This window comes from Myodes glareolus, chromosome 9 (genome assembly GCF_982192425.1).
Source record: "Myodes glareolus chromosome 9, mMyoGla1.1, whole genome shotgun sequence".
NCBI lineage: Eukaryota > Metazoa > Chordata > Mammalia > Rodentia > Cricetidae > Myodes > Myodes glareolus.
The window spans coordinates 574,661-597,928 of record NC_142034.1 but is presented as its reverse complement, the minus strand read 5'-3'; the positions used below and the strand labels follow the sequence as shown (position 1 = coordinate 597,928).

The window sequence follows — 23,268 nt, the reverse complement described above, 5'->3', positions numbered from 1 at the left end:
AGGCAGTCTGAGACTCAGGACTCCTAGATGATCCTTGAAAAGCCCCAGGGGTGAAGATTTGTCCGTGCCTGGACAGAATGCTTTCTTTGTTTGACTGTTGCCTCAGCGGTCAACTCTTTCTTGCTGAATGCTGTAGCAGAACACTCGAAAGAACCCCACAGACCTGATGCTGATCTTTGCTCTATGTGTTCTCAAAGTTTACACAAGAGTTTATTGGAAAATTAACAACATGTACATCATTTTAGGGAGTTGAACGTGAATGAGAAAGTTCGTTGTGACATCATAAACAAGAAGAATAAATTGATCCTCCCTTAACCAGAAATACATTTCCCTGATGGAAATAAATTACTTGTAAAATCAACCTCTGGACGCTTGTGGCCAGTTCAGTAAAAAGTAACCACAACACTTTTTACATGTAACACTCGATGCTTAAGCTGAAGATGTTTCTGGCATCAAAACACATAACTATATTCAATAGGAAAACAGTAAAAGTTTACTAGTCCTGAAAAATAGTACATATAAAACGTCTTTCCTCACACTCCTCCGCTGACTCACGCTGCTGAGCTGGTTTTTAGTTCTGTATAGTTCCTTGATGTGTCTCAAACAGGAAAGCCCAGTTTAATTAATCAGTCTTGGAGAGCATAAGCCACTCAGATTTTTTTTTAAAACCCAGAAGTAGAAACACCTTTTAATATTTATTCTTAATGTTTACAAAAACCTGAACAAGATTACAGCCATTTGTCCTTTTTTTGAGAAGAAAAAGAAACTGTTTATAAAACTGATGAAAAATGAAGGTAAGCCGGGGTGTATTGGGTGTCCCAGCACTTGGGCAGATGCCAGCTTGAACAACATGACAAGGCTGTACCTCCTCCAAAAAGCAAAAAAGCGAAGATGCTGCTTAGAACATGTGTGAAAGGCATTTTGTTGGCCACAGCGCCTCAGGACACCCGGGTTCTCTTGCGTAGCGTGAGCACTCGCGGTATGGTGTCGTTCAGCCTTGGCTTTTTAGTTCCTTGCTGGGATTTCCCTGCATCCCTCTGACTTGTCCTCTTTTGTCCTTTGGGTCTGAGGTCACACTGAGCCCCCTGGTTCTCCGTAGAACCGAGGGTGGGCACATCTTGACCGGTGGATTCCTGGGCTGTGCCTTCCTCATCGCCCACTCGGACGTTCCCCGGACTGTAGGCCGCCAGCTGACAGAGAGCGACAGCCGCGGTTTGCTTTTGCTCATCGCTGCTGTCTACCGTGTGCGCGTCTGGGGCCGTCCTGCCGTGGGCCTTGTCTTCCTGCGTCTCCACGGGGCTTGTCCTATCTTCGGAACCTTTTGTCTCAGTCTTTAGAGCATCAGCAGGTTCAGCAGCTTGCGGTGGGCTGGGGAACACAGACCTAGGAGCCCAGGCATTGCAGGGATCCTTTACAGAGAGATTGAGTGGCAGGTCCTGCAGCCCTGAGAAGCCCAGGGCATCTGCCTGAGCATTGTCTACGTACATGGGTCCATAAGTGGCTGCAGGGTTTGTCTCCAACTTCTTTGAGAGGTTGAGGGGGCTTATCCTGGAGTGGTCCTCTGGGCTGGAAGGTGGGGCCTCTGTGATGAGAGAGGTACTGGTCCCTGTCTGGGCTGGAGAGTCACTGTTCATGACCTGAAGGCTGGAAGAAATCAAGAGAAATTTTAGGAAAATAATCACGTAAAGCATTTTAATCAAGTGTGAGCTTGGTGTTAAACAAAATTACATTGAAGCTTTTGAGAAAGAAATTTTCTTACCTTTTTGGAGACTCTGATCTGTTTGCAGGAGGCTGAGACTGAGGACTTTCTGACCCCCTCTGGACAGGTTTGAAGGCAGTGGGGCTCTGTTCAGGCTGCTGGAGTCTCTCTGGGGTTCCTGAGGAGGCCACTTTGTTTGAGAGGTCACACAGGCCTTCAAATGTTTGGCTTGTTTGGGTGAAATTGGTGGGGCTTGGCCTCCCTGGGGAACCCGTGGCAGCGCTCCCTGCTCGGGGGCTCATTTTGGCCTCTTCTGCATCCCTTTGCCCATCTTTAGAAGGATCTTTTGCCTCAGAGAGAGGGCTTTCCTTCTCAAACTCGGTGTGTTTTTTGTGAGAGTTTGAAAGATTTAACTCGGAGGGACTTGAGGCTGGGTAAGCCAGGGCTGCTTCTTCAAGCAGTCGAGAGCTCTGATCTCGTGCGATACCAGGGACAGGTGGGAGCCTGAGGCTGTAGGGGGGAAATGCCGACTCTGGTCTGTAAAAGCCATAAGGAATTGGCAGATTTGAGTGATATTGCTGGAAAAATCTGTAGTGGTCGTACGTCGACGGCGTTGTGTTCAAATGCTTGGGGATTGGTCCAGGATGAGACAGGAAGTGTCTTTGGTCTTGGGACCCATAGACAGACAGCAGAGTGGCGTCACACTCAGGCGTGTTCCCCGTCAAGAGGTAGGGGGAGTAGATGGCAGCCAGCCCGTGCTCTGTGTAGAAGGGATGGGGGTACTCGGGGATTGCAGGGTGCATATAGGGGGAAATAGCACCAAACCCCTTTGTAGATGGGATTTTATGTGGAAAGTCAGGTGGCAGGAATGGGGAGCCAGCTTTCCAGGGGTACCCAGGAGTATGGAATGCAGACTTGGCATGGAAAGAGGTGGCTTTGGTGGTGGAGTTGGTTAATGCCAGCATTTCAGGAGCCTCTGTGTCTTCCGGCCCCCTGAGTCTGTGCTCCCCGACTGGAACAAATGCTGAAGACCTAACCCCACTGTCTAGTTGGGTGCTGAGGATGGCTTCTGGTGTCACTTCTTTCTGAAGGACTGGTTTCTGGGGACCCTTGTGGGTCCCCCGGGCCTGCATCTCTAGGTTCTCTTTGGCATCTTCCTTTGTAGAGCCCTGTTGAGACTTTGGATCGAAGCTGGAGAGTCCATTTGGGAGAGTCTTGGAAGCGGCTGGCTTTGAGGTGGGCTCTGGCTGGTGGGTCTGCTTAGGGTCCAGCGAACTAGATTTGGGACACTTGGGGATGCGATCTTGCTCTGACACTAACGTGATAGAGTTTTTACAGAGACCATACTTCATGTGATTGAAAAGATGCGACTTCTCATTGCACGTGAAAGGACACTGGAAGCATTTGTACTTGAAGGGCTTTCCTGGGGGCCGAGGAATATAGTGTGGTTTTTTTGGTTTCCGTTCCTTTAGGAGACTCATTGTCCTTTGTATCTGGACTCTTGTCTACTCAGTGTGTGGTCACTGCTGATGACTCTTGGACCAGGATGCGATAGCCTTGAAGGAGGTAGTGCCGGTCTGTGTTCTTACTCTGAGCACTTTATCTGCGGTCAGCCCCATGTGCTGGGGGTCTAACAAGGGAAATTCCTTCCATCCGGCACCTAGAACTGTGAAGACAGACAGACTGGTGTCAGGCGCGGTTAGTGGGTCGTCTGCACTGCCACACTATAGACAGATACCCGCGTCCCTACCCGTCTGCTCTGCATTTTCTGCAAGAGCTGCCTGGGGACCAAGAGAGCACCGTGCTTAAGGTGATTCTTTGAGTTTTGGGGACCTTTATTCTGCAATCTGGACCTTTCCTTGGTCAGTTTCTATGGGGTTTCTGATAGGATTCTTTTCCAAGTGCTGTGTGAGAGCAAGCATTTAGGGAATATACTGCTATGGCATTGCTCAGTTCAGTGCTACAAGGCAGCTTGGCCCTGTTTAGCTGTGTTACTGCTGTACTTTGTATTATTATTAGTGAATATTTAAAAATGGAGACTATTTAAGAATGTAGGACACTTTACCCTGCTGCTTCTAAAAATCACAGATGAAAAGCCCACTTTATCAGCAAGTGGTCCTTGCTGATGTTGGGGGTGGTGATTATATAGCTTCATATTTGCTGGGTAATTGTTCTACCACTGAGCTACATCCTTATCCCTAGTAAGCAGAAGCATTCATGTTGGCTCAAAAACTGTGAATGCTTTATTTCAGTCAACTCGGTTTGCAGTGCCGTTAGGATGATTTACAAGTCCCCGCGACTTTATGCCCTGGCACCCATCAGCATTTGGGAGTAAACTCATAGATCTGCCCCTCCTTTCCTTGGATATGCCTTCTCAAGAGACTGGAGCAGTGGTGTTCAGGTGGAGGGAGGAAACTATTTTGCCTCAGGTATATCCAGCTCTTAACCCAAAGCTGAGCACATAGCGAAACTGCCTGCCTGGACATCTGGGGTGACTCTAGATGGAGCTTGGTATAAGGTGAAGAATTCAGGTCAGGTACCTTGATTTGTGTAGAATATGTGAAAAGGGAAAGATCTCCTGCTAAGTATTTTAAACACTTAAAAGTAACACTCAGTGGAAATTATTTAAGAAAAGTTTTCTCAGCTTTAAAACTAAGTTTGTGAGAAAAGTGCAAAGCTATGCCCTCTAGACCTAGCCAGACACTTGTCTGCCAGCCAGACCTTTAGAAATAGAAGCAGCCTCTAAAGTCTTACTGTTGTCTGCCTCCCCTGTCCTCAGTGTGCGGTGGGGTGGAGTGGCCGGCCTCAAGAGCAAGTTCCTTATTTCTACTTGTATACTTTATATTCTGAGGATGTATCTGGTTTTATTTATTTTTTCTTCTAATTTATTTGTCTCTCTATGTAAATATATACTATACGTATAATATATAAAACTAAATTACACATACATATATATTAAACACAAAGAACTGTGCCCAGCATTGTGATTCACACCCGCAATTCTATCATGTATGAGACGCTAAGGCATAGGTTCTCAGGTTCAAGACCTGCCTGTGCTGCTGTCCCTCAGAACAGCGGGTGCAAGCCCACAAAGAGCTAAGGTGCCCTTCACCAGCTACCCTAGTACCGTAGTTTAGGGCTGGTGTGTTAAGTGGTTGTTCTGGAGAACTGTGGCTCATCTGATCCTGAAAGTCCACTGTGTGAGTCTGTGTAGCTGTGTAAGTGAAGCACAGATTTTAGATAAGAATGTCAGGTGCCCCAGGGCTGGAAGGAAACTGGGGTCCTAGGCTTCTTTTGGGGATGGGGGAGACTAAGACTGTCAAAGGGGGTGCTGCCTGGACCACACTTTTGCTGCAGAAGCTATGAGGCACACTGTCAGAGCTGAGCATGTTAACAGGAAAAGCCTTGTGACTTTTTCTTTTCTCTTATTAAAAGGAAAATGAAAAGAAATTCTTTGTGGGCCCCGCGTATACCTGGAGTACATTTTCCCGGCCTCCGTCAGGGAACCTGAGAAGCCTTGTCTGACTAGCTGATGAGGGCATCTCGATAAGTCAGTGAGGCCTGTGCTGGCATGTTCATTACACTCTTGATTCTGAAGGCGTGAGAACCTCTGCAAGACAGGTTCCCATGGCTGTATAGGATATGTCATGGCACAGATCTGAGAGAGATGATTTCATCACTGACTGGGAGCATCATGATCGAAATGATGACAGTTGCAAACGTTTATCGAGGGTGAGCTTCTTCCCAGTTGCTGAGTATGGACGTGGACACTGTACTGCATGTCCTGGATAAGCTAGAGAGGCCCTTCCAGACGTAAGGAAGTTATGATGGACCTTCAGAAGCAACCTTAGGGAATGTCACTGATGGTTTGGGGCAGAAGGAGTAAGCTTACGACTGTGGCTAAATAAACATACTGTCATTGTAAGGTTTTCTTATGTCTCTCAGGAGGCAAGTATTTTACAAAGCACCATATGTTGTCCTAAAGAGCAACTTAGGAAATAATTGCTATTATATATGTATAAAATTACATACATAATATATTAAATTATTAAAGGATACTGTATATTAAAGTAAAATGCTATCAGAGTTTTGGTTTGACCCTTTTGCCTTTTTATTTTTTAGCCTATGAATCCTCAGGATAGTGAGCGGGCTGGGTGGAATAAGCCCCAGTGGCTCATGAGCAACTATTCTTGGATGAGACTATTTACTGAGGTTTATTAAAACTGGAAGGGAGTGAGTATAAAAACGGAGTCTCAGCTGTAGTAGTTTCAGTAACAGTGGATAAACTGACCCCTCAGGATTTCACAATTGCTAATTAAGGCAGAGCGCTCACTGCTTGGAGGCAGGTGTAAGGCGGGTGTAACTCATCTATAAAACTCCTGTGTTAGAGAAGTAAGTGGGATAAAATTGATGCTTTTGTAAGCTTTCGAATGATGATGTCAGCCCGTGAGTTCTCTGTCCTACCCAAATGAGGTTTATGAGTATAAAGAAACTAACCCACAGCCATGACTGCAGCCAGGCACATATGTCTATGGGCATGGAGGCTTATATGAAGTCCTGTTTGGTCAGTTTATACCTGCTGGACTTTGTACTGTCTGGCAGCTGCTGGTATTAAATATTCCCCAAAGTGCACATTGTTGCCAAAACAGTAAAGCCTAGAACTTTGACTGTTTACAGTAAGTTTGGATTTGTATTGAGAGTGAAGCTCTTCCTAAAGGCAGTAAGAAGGGTATGTGGCTGTCTCTCTTTCGGGGCGTGCCTGTTACTACTTTGGGAATACATCTCTGGAAGGCTCTATGTGGAGCTGTGACTGTCAGAGAACTGTGGTGTTAGCATGTTAGGTGCCGACACAGTCCCAGAGGAGTTTTACCTGGCACTCTACCCTCTTCCCCTCCACTTCCTATATGATGGTCAGGGGGCTCCTGAGGGTGTGTTCCCACAGACATCCAGCCTGGGTCAAGGGCTGTTGGTAGAGAGCTTCTAGGTATCCTCTGTCCTCTTGGGGAAGCCCTTTTCTCAAACATGCCTCCCCAGACCACCTTGGCTTGAGACTTCCTTCTCTGAATCCTCTTGGGATGCAGTAGAGACTATACAAACGCTACAGTGACCTAAAATCGTGTACAGTGTCCAGCTTAAGATCCGTAAGATCTGTCCTAATTTTTCTGCTGACATATATCAGCCGTGTTTGTTGAGACTTGACTGACTCTTATATTCAACTGCTTGGCTTGGCCTTGGAAAGGACCCTGGGCTGAGAACACCTTCCTTCTGCCCACAGTGTGCCATCCGGGATACCTGCCCACACAGCGAGCACTGTGTGGTTTCGGTTGGCCCCAGAGTTCTGTTTGTCTTTAAAGCACTCTAGCAGATCCCTAAGTGTGTGGACCTGTAATGTAGCTGCTGGCGTCAAGGCAACAGTGAGTGGCTTGCAGGTTTTAAAAGTTTCTAAGGGGCTTGCACTTAGAAAACAGACAAGAGAAAGAGTAATTTAAAGGATCCCTGGTAGGGCACAATGGAGGTAATTACAGCTTTGCTTTATGGGACGGCGATGTGACAGGCTGGGCAGCTGTTTGTCCTGTGAGTTGACCTGCAAAGCGAGGCCGTGCTGCAATAGTCCTGCTGGTGGTGTCCAGCTGCCTGGCACAGAGCCTCGCAGGTGGAACGTCGTGAAGGGCACGCTATAATTACAGCACTGTGATGTGGCATTATTGCACCACTCAAGGGCACGCCACTGTCGTCTACCCACTGGGGTGTCGCAAGAACGAGATCTGTGAGTTTTACTTCAGTTGAGTTTTTGCAGTGACTGGCCGCCACACCCTCCCAAACTTTCTGTTCTTTAAGATGAAGGTGAAATTAGGACGGCCATAACCTTAGAGGAAAGCAGTTTTCTAGACTATGTGCGGAAGAAAGATCCAGAAAACAGATGGGTTCTGTTGTGTCCCAGGCCGGCATTGCACCAGTGGTCACCTGCCTCCTGTTTCCTTAGCACACATTCTGAAACACCAGAGAGCCTTTCTAGTGCTCAGAAAGCTCCGGGGTGACAAATGTAGGTGGCTCTGCCTAAATGAAATCTGATTTGGTCGAAATTGGCCGATTATTTGATCAGTAATTATTTTCATACAGATTTATGGGAACTTTCATATAGGAAAAACACCCTCCCGCTCCGTCTGTGTAACCTTAGCAACCAAACAAAAGCTTCAACTTTGTTGGCTTCTTGGTTTTGAAAGGTTTTGTCAAAGCAGCACTTATTTTAAACTTGAAGTCTTAAGTATTGAGCTAGAAGTGAAACCCAGCAGTTGTATAGTTATATTTCTATATGCATATATGATTTTTTGCTTCATTTATGTTGAAATTTATTGTAATTTCTTTGAAAAGTAGGAAACAATTAAGTGCTAGTATAAATTCATGTTTTGGCATATTTTTAAAATAAATTTTATAGCAGAAAGGAGGGCTTGATTTTTAAATAAGCTTGCTCATATTCTTGGAATAAAGTATCAGCCCCATTGCGAGTTTTGTAATTGTGGTCTGCATCTCCAAGATGCACCTGCCGGGTTCTGAGTAATCCCTAAGGAACAGAGCAGGAAAGAACAGACAACAGCAATCATTTTACCTAGACAGACACCTCAAGACACATTGTAGAGTAGTTTTGAAAGAAAACTTGAAGAAATCGTAAGCACTTACCTGAGGTGGGCAGTGCTGGGATGCGGAGCCCTTCTGTGTAAGGTGCTGAGGACTGAGGAGCAGGATCTGTTCTCACGCTGGCTCGCTGGCTCGGTGAAACTGGAGCCGGCTGTTCCAGTGGGAGGGATTTAAGTGTAGGAGTTGAGCCCTCAGGGCGTAGAGATGCACCTGATATTCCTCCGCCTGCAGCTACAGTTCATGTGTTTGCACCCACTGAGCCTCACCGAGCAGGGACCCAGAGAGTCCTGTGCCACTCCAGGTGCCCCGTAGGAGTCTAGGTTCACTGGGGGGAGTCCTGTCAGGGCTGCCTGGTCGCAGAGGAGTCAGGGTTCTAGGATGTGGAGCACGGTGCTGATGTTTCTGTCTTATAGGCATTTGATGTACGTTACAGACTCAGTGAAGAACTTCCCTTCAGTACTCCAGCATATGCACAGAGCTTCAGAGAGACGCACATTTATCCTGAAGTACTTATCGCCAAAGACAACACCAGTAGTGTTTTTGCTGTGAGGGCCAGAGAAGCCTCTGACCACCCTTGTGACTTTTCACCCTTCTTCCCGAGGATTTTTGCCGTGGTCACCCTGAGACCCAGGGTGGCAGAGAGGATGGTAACCTTGCTGCCTTGTCACGGGAACCTGCCGGAACATGCCCAGGGCCGGCACTGGTGGTGGAGCTGACATGTGCTGCCTGTTGTTCGGGCAGCAGCGTACACGCTCACACCCCCCTTCAAGCAGTAAATCAGATGCTTAATTTTGGAGCCATTCTATTCCCCCACTCCGTTTGCTTGTTTGCTGAGGCTCTGCTGAGGCTCGTGTGGGCTGCAGCGAAGGCTAGAATGTGATGGCAGTTTGGGGCCAGGGAAAGGACAGCAGGGTGGTTGTCAGGCTCTTGGTCATACCGTAAGCTGCTGGCATGGGTCAGAGCACCAGAGCACAAAGGGCAGGCTCCCTAGGCTGGAGGACTGGTGCTCTGCACCTACCTGCTTACGACTTAAGAGTTTACTGGCTTCACCTTTATGCTTAATTCTTTGTGTGTGTGTGTGTGTGTGTGTTGTTGTTGTTGTTGTTGTTGTTTTCAGATTTATTTTATGCATATGAGTGTTTTGTCTGCGTGTATATTTGTGTACCCTATGCTTGCCTGGTGCCCACAGAGACCAGAAGAGGATTTTAGAGACCTCAGAACTGGAGCTACAGACAATTGTGAGCCACCATGTAGGTGCCAGGAATTGAACCCAGGTCCTCTGGAGGGACAGCCAGTGCTCCCAATCGCTGAGCCACCTTTCCAGCCCCCTATCTTTAATTCTTTAAAGCTTTCTTCAGTTACTTTTGTCTCATTTATATGAAGAGTCAGAAACATGTGCAGTCTTAGTCTAAGAACAGCAGCTCCCCAGGATCCCTCACAGCTCTCGCTGGGTAGCAGATGACCTCATACTCTGACTTAAGACTTTCACCAGTTTGTTATACCCTTGGTCCTCGTCAGTACGGGGCTCCTGGGGCAGGATTCTGCCCTTTGGTGTTTACTGAGGTCCCCAGTATGGTGAGGTCCCCTAGCTGCTCTGCCTGTTTATTGGACCCTATGGAAGATGATGGCATTTGGATGTCTCAGGACAAAGGCCAGGCTGAGAATTGTCCTAGTGCCGTTTCTGATGCACTTTTTGGAGCAGCTGTGGCAGCCGGGCTCAAGGGGAGGTCGGTAGGACGTTGCTGGATATCCTACTGACAGGTTTTACCCCTGTCCCTTCACTCTCACTCACCTGGTAGTTGAATTTACCCCTTGATTCTAATTTGTGGTCCCAGTTTTAGATGTGCTTTTAGTTGACTCCCTCAGTGCCTCTGTGCCACCCCCCCACATCCTCCTGGGGGCTCCACCTCCTTCCTGTGTGGGTTGTGCTCCTTTAATCCATGCCACCGGCTCACTTAGGTCACTCCTGTCTCTGCTGCTTCCTCAGGCACCAAGTGTGGCAGTTTGGATAGGGACTGTTTTGAGTCCCAGCCTTGCCGCCGTTTTCCTACATGGCTTGGCAGCTGTGGATTGATGGCATCCAGATGTTCTGGATTTTAATTAAGGACAATCTCTGACTTTATGAGAGCATTTGTAGTTGCCTCCCATTTTTTTTGTTTTTATTGAACTATACATTTTTCTCCACTCCCCCCCGCTTCCTCCCCTCTCTACTCCTGCCCTCTCCCTTGACCCCACGCTCCCACTCAGATCTTGTCTTTTTCACCCTCCTATGTAAATCCGTGTATGTCTCTCCTAGGGTCCTCTTTGTTGTCTAGTTTCTCTTGGGTTGTGGCCTGTAGGCTGGTTTTTCTTTGCTTTTTGTGTAAAAGTCACTTATGAGTGAATACATATTATATTTGTCCTTTTGGGTCTGGGTTACCTCACTCAATATGGTTTTTTATAGATCCATCCATTTGTCTGCAAATTTCAAGATGTCATTTTTTTTAAACCTCTGTGTATTACTCCATTATACAAATGTACTACCTTCTTTATTCATTCTTTGGTTGAGGGACATCTCGGTTGTTTCCAGGTTCTTGCTATTACAAATAATGCCGCTACTTTGATTAAGGGTAATCTGGCTCTATGAGACCATATGTAGCTGCCTCTCCTTTGTCCTTATAGTCTCAGTTCTGACATTTCCATGAAGCATATCCCGCAGTCAGTATCTGTGGTTTCCGAGAGTTTGATATCGTGTTTTAACTTCTCTGAATATTTCTGTGATGGTTTCTGAGAGCATGGGGGGCTCCAGGACTCTTTGCAGGGTTTCATCTTCATCTCCTGGTTGAAAGAAATCCCAGAGTTGTTGGTGGTCCCGACCTTGGACTTTTTGTGGACTGTGATGGGCTCCCTCTTTGGTCTCTCACCAAATGCGCCTGTAGCCTCCCAATGCATCTTCCTGTTGCTGTGTTCCCCATTCTCTTTGACCCCTTAGCTTACGCCTTAGAAAGTGAAGGAGGGTCTGGAGGGATACTTAGCAATGAAAAGCACTGGTTGCTCTCTCGGTGAATCTACCATCCGTTCCCAGCACCTACACAGCGGCTCAGCCATCTATAGCTACAGTTCAGGGTATCTGATGCCCTCCTCTGGCCTCTGAGGGCACCAGACATACACGTAGCGCATAGTCATACGTGCAGGCAGAACACTTGGAGTCATAAAAAGAAGGAGGTCTTTTCTGTTGTCTTTAGTGGGATTCAGATCCTTATGTTTTGCCTGAGTCTTTTACACGACCTAGATGTCTTAGTGAAGCTTCTGAGCAGTAAAAGTAAAACCATAGGGGCGAGAGCTTGGAGTGGCAGTTGGTGTTACTCGGCATCTTCCATGTGGGTCCTTGTACCGAATGGCACTTGCATCATTCCTGTAGTCACAGGATCTGCCGTGCACCTGCTTTACGAGGGTTAAATGAGCACAGAGGGGTTAAGTAACTTGACCCAGGAACCTAGTCTGGTAGGTAACAATTTCATCATGTGGCATGGGAGGTAAGCTGGGGTACAGAGTGGGTGTCTGGGGCAGCTGCCACCTCTGGACAGCAGCATCCCCACTGAATGTGGACGGGTGCTGTCGGCTCAGCCTCAACAGAGCTTATTTTCCCTGGTCCCTGCTGGAACCATCCGAGGGACGCTGTCCTGCACTGCAGGCTGTGGAAGGCAAGCAGTGTGGTCAGATGTAACGTAACATAGGCACTCCTCCACAGCACGGGTTGGCTCTCAGTTTCCTTCCTGTCCTTAAACATCTATTTTCCTGTGCTTGGGCTAAGCTGAGTCTCCTTGAGTGCAGGGCAGGGCTGGGCTGTGCAGTCTGTAAGAGGGTCAGCACAGACTTTGCCAAGTCTAGGGAGTTGCTTCACACAGCAGTCTCTCTCAGAAAACATCTCTGGAGAAAGAAGGGGAATCATTTATATTTCTTTCCCCTTACAAGAAGTCACAAGATGACGTTTCCTGTAATCTTTTTGTGCTCCTTTTGTGAGGACCATCTGAAAAGTAAAAAGGATATGAAGATTGCTGTAGTGATTACTACAAGTCTGGTTTCAGTTTCCTGGTATCCTGCAGTGCCCCAGGGGCAGTTCTAGGCAGCAGGCAGCTCGCTCTGGGGCATGCTACACAGGTCTCCCCTGAACTGGAGCTTTCTCTGGTGACGTGATCAGGATGGGAGGACAGGGTCCTTGAGTGGCAGGAGAAGGACAACAGCAGCTCCATCCTGCCCAGTTCCAGACTCCTGGGAGTGTACAGGGTTCTGGGGTTTGCGGCAGTCTATCTGCATAACCGAAGACCCAGGGCCTGTCCCAGATCTTAGTAAGTCTGTCTTTGGCCTTGCCTCGATGGCTTCTTTCCTGTGGAGGAGGGTGTCTCTTAGGGTTTCTTGACTGGAATTCCTTTTCAGGTAGGATTATAGTAGGGAGAGACGCTAATCCTCTGAGAGCCCTGGTCATGAGCTAGTCCTGAGGTGATGGATGGCTCCTTCCCAGCATCCCTTCCTCTCCTTCTTCTTACTCCATCTATTAAGATGCTGAACTGTGCAGAGCTCTGCTCCCCATGGTCTGGACGCTTTCCTAGACTTGGGTTTGGCCATCAGCACTGCTCTTGTTTTGCTCAAAGCCACTGGCCAGATCTGGAGCTGTAGGCCAGGGGCAGTGCTGCTGCCCAGGAGACTGAAGGGTCCAGAGCTTCTGCAGGCCCAGCAGATCCTCTGGCCAAGAGCGGGAGGACCCACCTCCCTCCCTCCTTGCTCCATTTCTTAGAACCTCTCCAGGACGGTGGGCCAGATGCGGGTTGTGATTGTTGATTCCTGGCCAGTGAGGCCTGCGCCCCAACTCTCAGCCTTAGGGGTCCTCGTCTGCCACAGGCGGGAGGTGGACATGTGAATGGGCTCAGTGCTTCCTGGCAGGCTTTAGGGCTCAGGTGTGCCCAAGCTTTTGGCTCTGGAACATGACATTCTTTTTTATAGAGTTTATGCTCAAGAACCAGCAATTGAATTAATAAAACAAAACAGCAGTACAAACCCTCAATGTTTTAAGTAGTTTTATACTTTTGTGTAGGCCTGAGGCTGCATTTCTCACTCTCCCTGGCCGTATGCGACCGTGGGCTGTGGGTTGAACTTGCCTGGTAGGTGGTGTATTTGGTTTCTTATTTTAAGCAAAACTAAGACTACCGGTGGATTTTATCCACCTGTTTGGCAATGCAGAGTGAGCTGGGCAGCTCTAGAGAGATGGGGCCGAAGTGTGTTAGAAAGTTTCCTTCTTGGTCGTTTACGTTCCTGAGAAGGGAGACCTGAAGGCTCAGATGGTGATACCATCACTTAGGTTTTAATTCTTTATTAAGGTGATGCCACTCTGACATTCCATAAACTTGGAGATAATTTATTTTGGGGAGTAGAGAGGGCAAAAGGTACCTCTTACACTTTTCCCAACAGGTTGGTGAAGGTGAGTGGTGTCTCCCTGAGACATGCCCTGTGGTGGGAGGCCTGACTCTACCAGAATGTGGCCTGTGGGGAGCTTGTGTAGGGCACATGTTCTCCTGGCTCCTTTGCCTCTGAGCTGTGTGGAGCCAGGTTCCTGTGGCTCCTCAAGAGCCTTCAGGGTGAGTGATTAAGGGTGAAAGGCTTTCTGTTTGTGTTTGTGTCAACAGTCCCTGGTTCTTCCCGTCCCTCCTGGTGTTGGTTGGCGCCGATGCTCTGTGTCTAAAGGGAAACCTGAAACTCTGAGCAGCGGCTTGCTTTGTCTTTGATTGGGAAACTCAGTTTGGGTTTGTGAACTTGGGCCAAGTCTTGAGGATTCCCACAGTTTTCCTCACCTGCCTGCTCTCCCAGCCCAGCAGTGCAGCTCTGGGGCCTCGTTTTCTGGCCGTGCTTGAGACTCGTACGACTTCCAGGTGCAGCCCAGGAACTTTTTCTGGACAGTTTTGCTGTGCTCACAGCCATAGAGAGAAGTCAGTTAAACTGAACATGGACAGATAAAATTTAAAAATTGACATTAAGATTTCCTTTTTTTTTCTCCTCATGCTACACATTAAAAAGAAGACGGGGGAAAGCCAGGGTCTTGCTGGCCCGGAACTCATCCTCTTCCTGTCTCGTCTTCCCCATGCTGGAATCACAGATATGTACTACTGTGCTTGGCTTGCCCCCTTTCCTCTTTTAGTGTCCTCTTTGTTTTTTGTTTGCTTTGTTTTGTTATTGTTGCTTGTTTTTTGTTCTTGTTTTTTGAGACAGGGTTTCCTCTGTGTAGTCCTGGCTGTCTTGGAACTCACTCTGTAGACCGGGCTAGCCTCAAACTCAGAGATCTTCCTGCCTCTACCTCCCAAGTGCTGGCGTTAAAGGTGTGTACCACCACCACCTGGCTTCAAGTTTGTATGGTTTTGAAAGCAAGAATTAAGTGAGACTCACCCTTCATTGAACTTGTTAGGCATTGCTCTACTTGTTGAAGTTTTAAGCCCCATGGCTATCTTATAGCAGGGAGTCCACACCTTCATTCTCAAGTCTTCAGAATGGTCCATTCATAGAAAATTACACATCCTAGGCTGGTGCCCAGGGTTTTCTATCCTGTTAACTATCCCAGGTCTTCCCTGGAGGTTCAGGAGACAGCTGTTTGCAACTAGAGGAAAGCAGCAGTAGACTGAGTGCCTATGAGGCAGGGTACTTCCTTCTTCTGCAGCGCCTCAGCCTCCCCTGGCTGGTCATGTGCGTATAGTTGCTCAACCCTGGCTCTGAGCTGTGCCTTGCATGTGTGTGGTACTGCTGGTGACCTCCATGTGTTACTATAGATGTCTAAGCTGATGGAAAGCAAAAGTCCATAGGGCTGCAGAGCTAAGTTGGTAGCCACAGGTCCCTGGAAGTTCTCTACATTATCGATAATAATAAAGCCAAGTAGGAAGCTGACAGGAAACAAGATACCAGACATACGTGCTGCACTGTCTTATATTGTGCACGAATGTAACATTTCAACAGTAGAAGCAACAGATTTGGGTTTATGTAAAAGACTAAAAAATTTGCCTACATCATTAAGTATAACATAATCCTTAAGAAGTATCAAGGATAAAATGTCAAAAAAAAAAAAAAAAGAAGTATCAAGGAGTTCCAGTGGTGACCATATCCTCATTGTGAAGTGGCAACATTATTGAGTAAGGCACAGATTTTTCCTTAGAAAATTTTTGGTTTGGAATTTACACTCTTTTGGTTTGGAAAGTTTGTATTGTTGCTTTTGTGACTAGATAATTCAGGCTAGCCTACAGTGGATCATGGGCAGCATACTTGATTGCTGTGTTTGTATTGTTACTTCTGTGACTAGGTAGTTCAGGCTAGCCTACAGTGGATCATGGGCAGCATACTTGATTGCTGTGTTTGTATTGTTACTTCTGTGACTAGGTAGTTCAGGCTAGCCTACAGTGGATCATGGGCAGCATACTTGATTGCTGTGTTTGTATTGTTACTTCTGTGACTAGGTAGTTCAGGCTAGCCTACAGTGGATCATGGGCAGCATACTTGATTGCTGTGTTTGTATTGTTACTTCTGTGACTAGGTAGTTCAGGCTAGCCTACACTGGATCATGGGCAGCATACTTGATTGCCGTGTTTATTAACCCATGCTCTGTTTTTACTGAGTGTTTGACGTTGTTTTTAGGCTCTTCAGTCTCTCTATGCATACAGAATTTGCCTATGATATCTTTGAATCTCAGAACTCTTCTTTAGGATAATTTTCCTTCTTTTGTCGTTTTGGGAGTTCTTCAGTTAAGGTGTGTTAGTCATTGTCTGAATTTCCTGGGTGGTTACTCCCCAGTGGCCTATTGGTTTGTTTGTGCATGGTCAGGGTAGCTGTCCACATGATTGTACTCAGTACTGGCTACTTGTTTCTGAATTGTAGCATCACCCTAGATATATGTATATACCGATTTCTTATATCTTCTTTTTGTGTATCTGACTTAGGTTTTTCAGTAGTTTGGAAAATTTTTCCCCTTAAGTCTTTGGAATTTTCTTATTTCTATTTTCTCTTTCTAGGACTCAACTGGATCCCTTTTATCTTATTGTGTCTCCTAGGCCTTTCTCTTTCGTATTGTCTACTTTCCTTTTTCTTGGATTTTGTACAATTTTTTAGCTTTTATTATCATTGCTAGATTTTTTTCCTTTGTTAATGCCAGACTTTGCACTTTTAATTTAGATATTTGTATGTTATGTATAATGAGCTTTAGATTTATATATGCATATTATGGCTCTTTAGGCATTTTAAATTGTCAGGTCATATTTGATCCTTATTTGTAGCTCATTTTAAATTTCATCTTTTATTTAAACATTTCATGTAATGTTCTGCAAAATTGGAATTGTGTGTATGTGTATGAATACATATATGTGTGCATAAACATGTATGTATGTGTACACAAGTGTGGGCAGGCCAGAGGACAATCGTGGGTGTCATTTCTCTGGCATTTTCCACCTTTTTCTTAAAGATTTTATTTTTTAAATTGTATATTTGTATACAGGTGGCTGTGGAGGCCTAGAGAAGGTGTTGGATCCACTGGAACTGGTGTTTGAGGCTGTTGTGAGCCGCTGGGTGTGGATGCTAGTATCTAGACTAGAGTCTTGTTAGAGTCATAGGTCCTCTAACCACTGAGCCAGCCCTTCAGCCTTCCACCTTGCTTCTGAGACAGGGTTTCCAATCGGCCTGCAGCTCCTCAGTAGGGAGGCTGGCTGCGAAACAGTCCCCCAGGGATATGTCTGTCTTCATCTCCCCAGCACTGAGATTACAACACACATCACTATGCCTGGCCTCCTCTTCTGTCTTCTTTTTTCTATTTATTTTTAAAGCATAGGGTTCTGGGGATTGAACTAAGGTCTTCAATCTTGCAAGGCTTTACTTTACTGACTGGGGCATCTTCCAGATCCATAGACTGCTTTAATGTTAATTCAGTAACATATGGGATATGTGTAGGTTGCACAACCATTGCTTCTGTCTCCCTCCAAGACATTTTTATCACCACAGAAGACACCAGAAAACAGTCACGGTCTCCCATAGTCTTCCCCAACGTCCAGAACTACCAGTTTGTCTTCTGTCTCTGTGAGTTAGTAAGTCAGAACTTTTGGATCTGGTTTCTTTCACTGATGTTTCTGAACTTCATTCCTTTTAACGACTGAATACAGTGATGTTTGTGTTGTTTCCTCTTCGTGGCTGTCGTAAGTAGTACTGCTGTGGACATTTCTACAGCATTACTGGTTGAGTTACAGTTTCTCTCTCTTCTGGGTGCACCCCATATCTCATGACACTCAGTCCTCTGTCCGCCAAGTTGTTTTCCATAGTGCAGTATTACCTTATATCTCTAGGGGTGGTGCACCACTGTGGTTCTACCCAGTCTGGTGGGTAGAGTCTGTTGATGTGATTCTGACTTGCGTTCACCTCCATGACAAGTGATCCTGAGCATCTCATGTACATGTTGGCTGCTTGTCTATCCATTTGGGCAAATGTCTCTTCAAGAGACATCTGTTTAAGGCTGAGTATGATAGTATATACGTATCATCTCAGCACTCAGAACAAAGCAAGCAGAACACACGTTTGAGGCCATCCTGGACTACCTAGTAAGAGAATGTCTCCAAGGAGACAAATCTCTGAAAACCTAACAGCCCATACCTGGTTTGTACCTGAGGGTGTGGGTGGTGTTGAGAGAAATTTATTTTTTGAGAGAGTCTGTTTCTTAGATGACCTTAAACTTGTGATCCACCTGTCTAGTGCTAAAGTTACAGGTGTGTATTGCCATGCCTTTGTAGTTGGTATAGAATGGCTACTAACCCTGACTAGCTACATGATTTTCAGGTATTTCTATCATCCTGTTGGTCTTATTCCCTTGATACTATCTGTGTTACAGCAATATGTATTTACCACTCTCTTCAGTGTGTTTTCCTTTTCTGCACAGTATGTATATGAATGTGTCTAAATACATGCACACATGCATTAAGAATGGACTTTTAACTGGGCATGGTGGTTCACACTTTCGATCCCAGCATTTGAGAGGCAGAGGTAAGTGGATTTATGTGAGTTTGGTGTCAGCCAGGGCTACCTAGGGAGGCCCATCTCAAAAACAAAAACAAGAGCACAAACCCCCAAACCTTTAAAATTATCTTTGATTCTTTTTCTTTTATTTGGTGATTATTTAATTGGAGTTGGTATTCCCCGTGAAATGTGTATTATTCAGTAAAGTGTCAACACGTCAAGGTGGGCTGTGTCTCAGTGTTCACCATTCAGGTACATTGTAAAACCTCTCTACTTGTGTTCTGCAGTTGTCTTGTTTGTTTTTGAAAGTGGGAATCAGCTTAGGGTCAGACTTTAGCCGTGATGCTTGTGAGCATGGGTGCTAATGCCCTCTTTGGCTCTGTAGTACACTCAAGGTGCCTTTCTACCCACGTCTTTCTGTTATCTTAGACACTTTGATGGTGTTTATGCCATTTGATGAAAAAAATTATATTTATTTTTCTTTTATATTTCTCCCATGCATGTCATAGCACACATATAGAGGGCAGGGGACAACTTTTGGGTGTTTTCTGTTCTTCTATCATGTAGTCCCCTGGGATAGAACTCAGATAGTTAGGTTTGGGGGCAAAAACCTTTGCTTACTGAGCCATCTTGCTGGCCCATTGATGAAAAACACTTCAGTGAGAAACCTTTCACTTGATGAGCTTGCTTCACAGTGTCCAGTCTTGTCTTCTGTGTTTTTCTGGCCAGCCTCTCCTGGTGGTGGTGGTGGTGATGTGTGTCCAGTCCATTTTACTAGGGAGTTGTACAGCTGATTTTGCTGGCTGAAGAACCCGGTTCTAGCACAGGTTAGCAGCATATCGGACACTGAAACTGCTTCACACAGTTCCTGGACCTTGCGTGTGTCTCCAGAGTGTGCCGTTGTGGAAGTTCCATGTGTTGGTTCTCTGTTCTCATTGTTGTGTTTGCTGATCCCTATTGTTGTGTGAAGGGCCTATTATGAGCAGATCACTGTAGCTTCTGAGACCCAATTGCTTGCTTTACCCAGACACATTGGGCTTTTGGGGATGAGGGGAGGGACTTGAGGTATGTCTAGTTGGTAGATATGAGTGGAATTCTTAGCTTCTACACGGGAGTCTAGGCTTTGTCCTTGGTCCTGAGTCCATGTTTAGTGTATTCACATGTGGCTCCATAAAGTGACAGTGTCTCCAAGGCTGTGTTTTCTGTGTCACTTAGCCTTTTGTTATTGTGACAAAGTTCCTGACTTAAAAGGAAAGATTTATTGTGGCTCAAGTTCCAGAGTTCCCGTCCAAGGTTGGCTGGGCCTCTTTCTTTGGCTCAAGGCGAGACAGAATATCATGGTGGTGCAAGTGTACGGAGGAGGAAGGATGACTTGCCTCATGGTAGCCAAGAGGGAGAGAGGGAGGCGTTTGACCTCCCAAAATATACCCCCTCACTGACCTATTTCTCCAAAGGATTCTACCTCCTAAACTTCCTCCTCCTCCCGATAATGTCATCACATTAAACATTCGCCAGTATATTAATCTATTAAATCAGCACTCTCACGATCTGGTCACCCCTCCGTCCCTGGCTCCAGTAGCTGGGAACCGAGCCTTTGCACATCTGGCCGGACACTTCTATTGACTTGGTTTTTTGGAGAAAGTGAGTGCTGTGAAGAGTGGATGATGTGCCTGTGAGCTGTTCCAGCAGGTGATAGGTATGATGGGGGTTAGAGGTTTTAATTGCAGGTACCAATTGAGCATCCTTTGGAATTGGGAGCCAAGGATGACTGGCGGGCAACGTAATGGTGGAAAGTCTGAGACCTACCCAGTGGGGTTATACCCACCAGGAACTGCATGTCCCCTGTCCGTGATCATTTGTACAGGAAATCTGTAGACATGTGAAGTGGTCACACCAGAACCTCTTCAGTCAGTTAAAGATGGGTGCTAGGCTTGCCCTTAACCACAACTAAGGACTTGCTACCATGTTAGATGTGCCCTCTATGACCTTGGGCCAGTTGCTCCTTATGGGGTCTTGTATATCTCTTGCAACATTGCTTTGGGGTTAGGGCACACCTCTGACAGCACAGTCTCCTGGGATCCTGCTGTCTCTGAAATAGCTGTGATGTTCCTAGAGGCCAGAGCCAGGGTCATAGTCTTGTGTCATTGGTGGCCTGGGCCTTGGGGTTGGGGACCCTGGCTGTAAGTCAGGTAGAACTGGTCTGACTTCCTGGTTGAGCCTTTAATCCTCCTGGACGCTGTTTTTGCTTCTTTCAAGCCGTGGTACCCGCCACTCTGTCATTAGCTGTGGGTGTTTTTGTGCCAGTAGCACAGCATCAGCAGGGGAGCCACCCTTGGTCCTGGAGGCACCTCCTGCCTCATGGTTATACCATGGCGCGTCTTCCTCTGTGGTGGCCTGTGGTGGTGGCAGTGGGCAGGAGACTGCTGCTAGGGTGGTAACAGGAGGAACCAGTGGCACAGATAAAGGGAGCCACTGGGTATTGTTGAAAATGGTCACTCAGGGACTCTGGGAATGTTTAATTGACAAAGAACCACTAGGAGCATTTGGAAAGACTAATGTAGCACTGAATACAAACTTGGAAAGGCTTGGCCTGACTGGAGTCAGCTCTTGAGTGTCTTTGAGATCAGTCTTTGGCTGACTGATAATGGAGAAGGTATTGAGTCTTTTATTTGTCAGCCTGGTGGTCTTTTTATGTGCCTTTGCTGGGCACCACCAAACTCCTGGCAGGGGATCCAGCTACACCCCAGTGACCTTGTTGTGTTACCTGTGTGTTTGGGCAGTTGTGAGACTCACATCCCTTTGCCCTATATTGAGGAGTCTATGGTCTACTTCCCTGGAAGACTATACTGCCCTTGCTTGAATATTCCAACCTGCTTTTGTTTGGACAATATAGGATGGGGTTCATGGGGCTGTTGGTGAGTCTGTTGTTGGGGTTCATGGGCTGTCGGTGAGTCTGTTGGGGTTCATGGGCTGTTGGTGAGTCTGTTGGGGTTCATGGGCTGTCGGTGAGTCCATTGGGGTTCGTGGGCTGTCGGTGTGCTCATGGAGAACACAGAGAAGGGGAGGTGCAGCTGTGGGAATGACCTGCTGTGGAGCCGTGGTACTATGTGCACACCCTATCATTGGCAGAAGTGGAGTCCATGGCGCTGTGTCTACACCCGTGGGTAGGTAGGATGGACTCTGTGGGGCTGTGTATACACCTAGTTTGGGTAGATGGAATGAGTTTGGTGGGGGCTGTCATGGGCAGGTGCAGGGAAGTGAAGTCCATGGCATTGTATGCACGTCCTGTCCAGACAAGTACAGTGGTATTCAAGGGAACGAGGTCTTGAAGACTTACCTGTTTGCCCTTCATTTCAGTTCAGTATGGAAGAGAAACATCTCATGAGCTGATTTCGGCTGAAGCCTTCATTCATTTTTGTCGAGGCTCTAAGTTGAGGCCTCAGTGGGCCTATTCTGGTGAAGCGGTGTTTGGTAGGAAGTGAATTGGGCATGCCCGTGGATGTCTGCCTTTCCCTTCTGCCTTGTAATATGGAGCAGGGTCTTGCATGTGAAGGTGAAGGTGACTCCTCAGTCTGTGGAAAGGGTAGATAGCATAGACCTGCCGTGCTACCTTGGTAGTTGTTACTTCCAGGGTGTGGAACAAGCTTGGGAGGTGCCTGTAGCTTTGGACAGAGAGAGAGGCATTGCTGCCTTTGGTTAGCTGGCTGTAAGTAACACCTCCAGGTAGGGTTCTCTCTCTGGAGAGAAGCCCACAGCCCCAGGGAAGTGCTCACTCTTGGTGTCTTCTGCCAGCCCTCTGGAATACTTGGGGCACAAGGGGACTCTTGCTGCCTATCCTCTCTGTTACCCTAACCATGTGGACGCTCACAGAAGCTGTTTTGTTTAGTTTTGCTTTCTGTTTTTTAAGGCAGGGTTCATTCAGTAGCTTAGGCTGATCCAGAACTCACGGAAATCCTTTTTGTCTCAGCTTTCTGAGTGCTGGTTTTACAGATGTGAGCTGTCAAGCCTGGCTTCACGTAAAAGCTTTGCTGTGCGTACCGGGACGAAAGAGTGTTGCTGTGTTCTCTCAGACATCTGTGAATGTAGCTTAGTGGAGGTTTCGCTGGTGCCCTTATTCCTCACCATTACCTATGCCTTCTCCATGCCTTTCCATCCGGACGGCTGCTAGACCATGCTCTGTCAGTGTGATTTCTCAGAGTTTTGTGCTTTTCTTGATGTAGCCTTAGTTCTTTTGGGCTTGTGTTCCCTCAGTATTGTTCCTTTATCTCACCTCTGTTCTCTGCTCCCAATTACTTCCATCAAGCACATGGTGTTTATGGGTGCCCGTACTTCTTACTAGCTGTTATGTAGATTTCACCGATTATTCAGCTGGTGGGGATGGAAGACAATGTCCACGTCTCGCCTATGTGTTTCTTGTCATCGTTCCCGGAGAACCTGCTGCACTACCAGGAGGCTGGTGTGGGTGGGTTGGTCCTCCCCTAGTGAGACTTCACTTGAAGTGGAAATGTCCTCTGTGACTGAATTTCTTTGAGGGAAGGTACCCATGGAATGAAGGGCACTGCCAAGCTGGTAACTGTGTACCTGTCTGTCCGGGTTTCTCATGGGGACTTCAGAACACCTGCCTGGGCTCTGTGACGGATGGGCCTTGGCTCTCCGCTGTACAGCTGGAGGGTTTCTTATTGGTTGGAGGGTTTCTAGGACCCACATGAATGCAGAATCTTTTTCTGGGTTAAGTGTGGACTTAATGTAGTATCTGCGGGAAACTATACCTGAAGTGCCCCTGGAGAGAGCAGAGCCAAATGATAATCTGGAAGTTTCTGTCTTGCAGCACTAGGCATGGAAAAGTGCACTCCCCAAGTGTGGGTGAGTTGTCCCTGGCTCTTCAAGGACAGGCCAGACCCACAAGTCTATACCTCCCTTGTTGCACAGTT

At 46.9% G+C, this 23,268-nt stretch overlaps 2 protein-coding genes across 2 annotated transcripts in view; one reads left to right on the top strand and one right to left on the bottom strand.

Annotated features, from left to right (window-relative positions):
- Window positions 1-23,268, top strand: part of Tbcd (tubulin folding cofactor D) — a 158,616-nt gene that overhangs the window by 59,863 nt on the left and 75,485 nt on the right. The gene's annotated exons all lie outside the window — the stretch shown is intronic.
- Window positions 176-8,853, bottom strand: Znf750 (zinc finger protein 750). The gene is made up of 3 exons (XM_048429306.3): window positions 8,378-8,853; window positions 1,760-3,365; window positions 176-1,644 (listed from the first exon to the last, which is right to left on the bottom strand). Exons 2-3 carry the CDS (start codon window positions 3,178-3,180, stop codon window positions 939-941), a joined length of 2,127 nt encoding a protein of 708 aa, XP_048285263.2. The 5' UTR covers window positions 3,181-3,365; window positions 8,378-8,853; the 3' UTR covers window positions 176-938.

Coding starts and splice junctions, on each gene's coding strand:
- Znf750 (XM_048429306.3), bottom strand. CDS start 3,180: ATGAGTCTCCTAAAGGAACGGAAACCAAAAAAACCACACTATATTCCT. Junction 1,645..1,759: donor AGATCAGAGTCTCCAAAAAG/GTAAGAAAATTT, acceptor GATTTCTTCCAG/CCTTCAGGTCATGAACAGTG.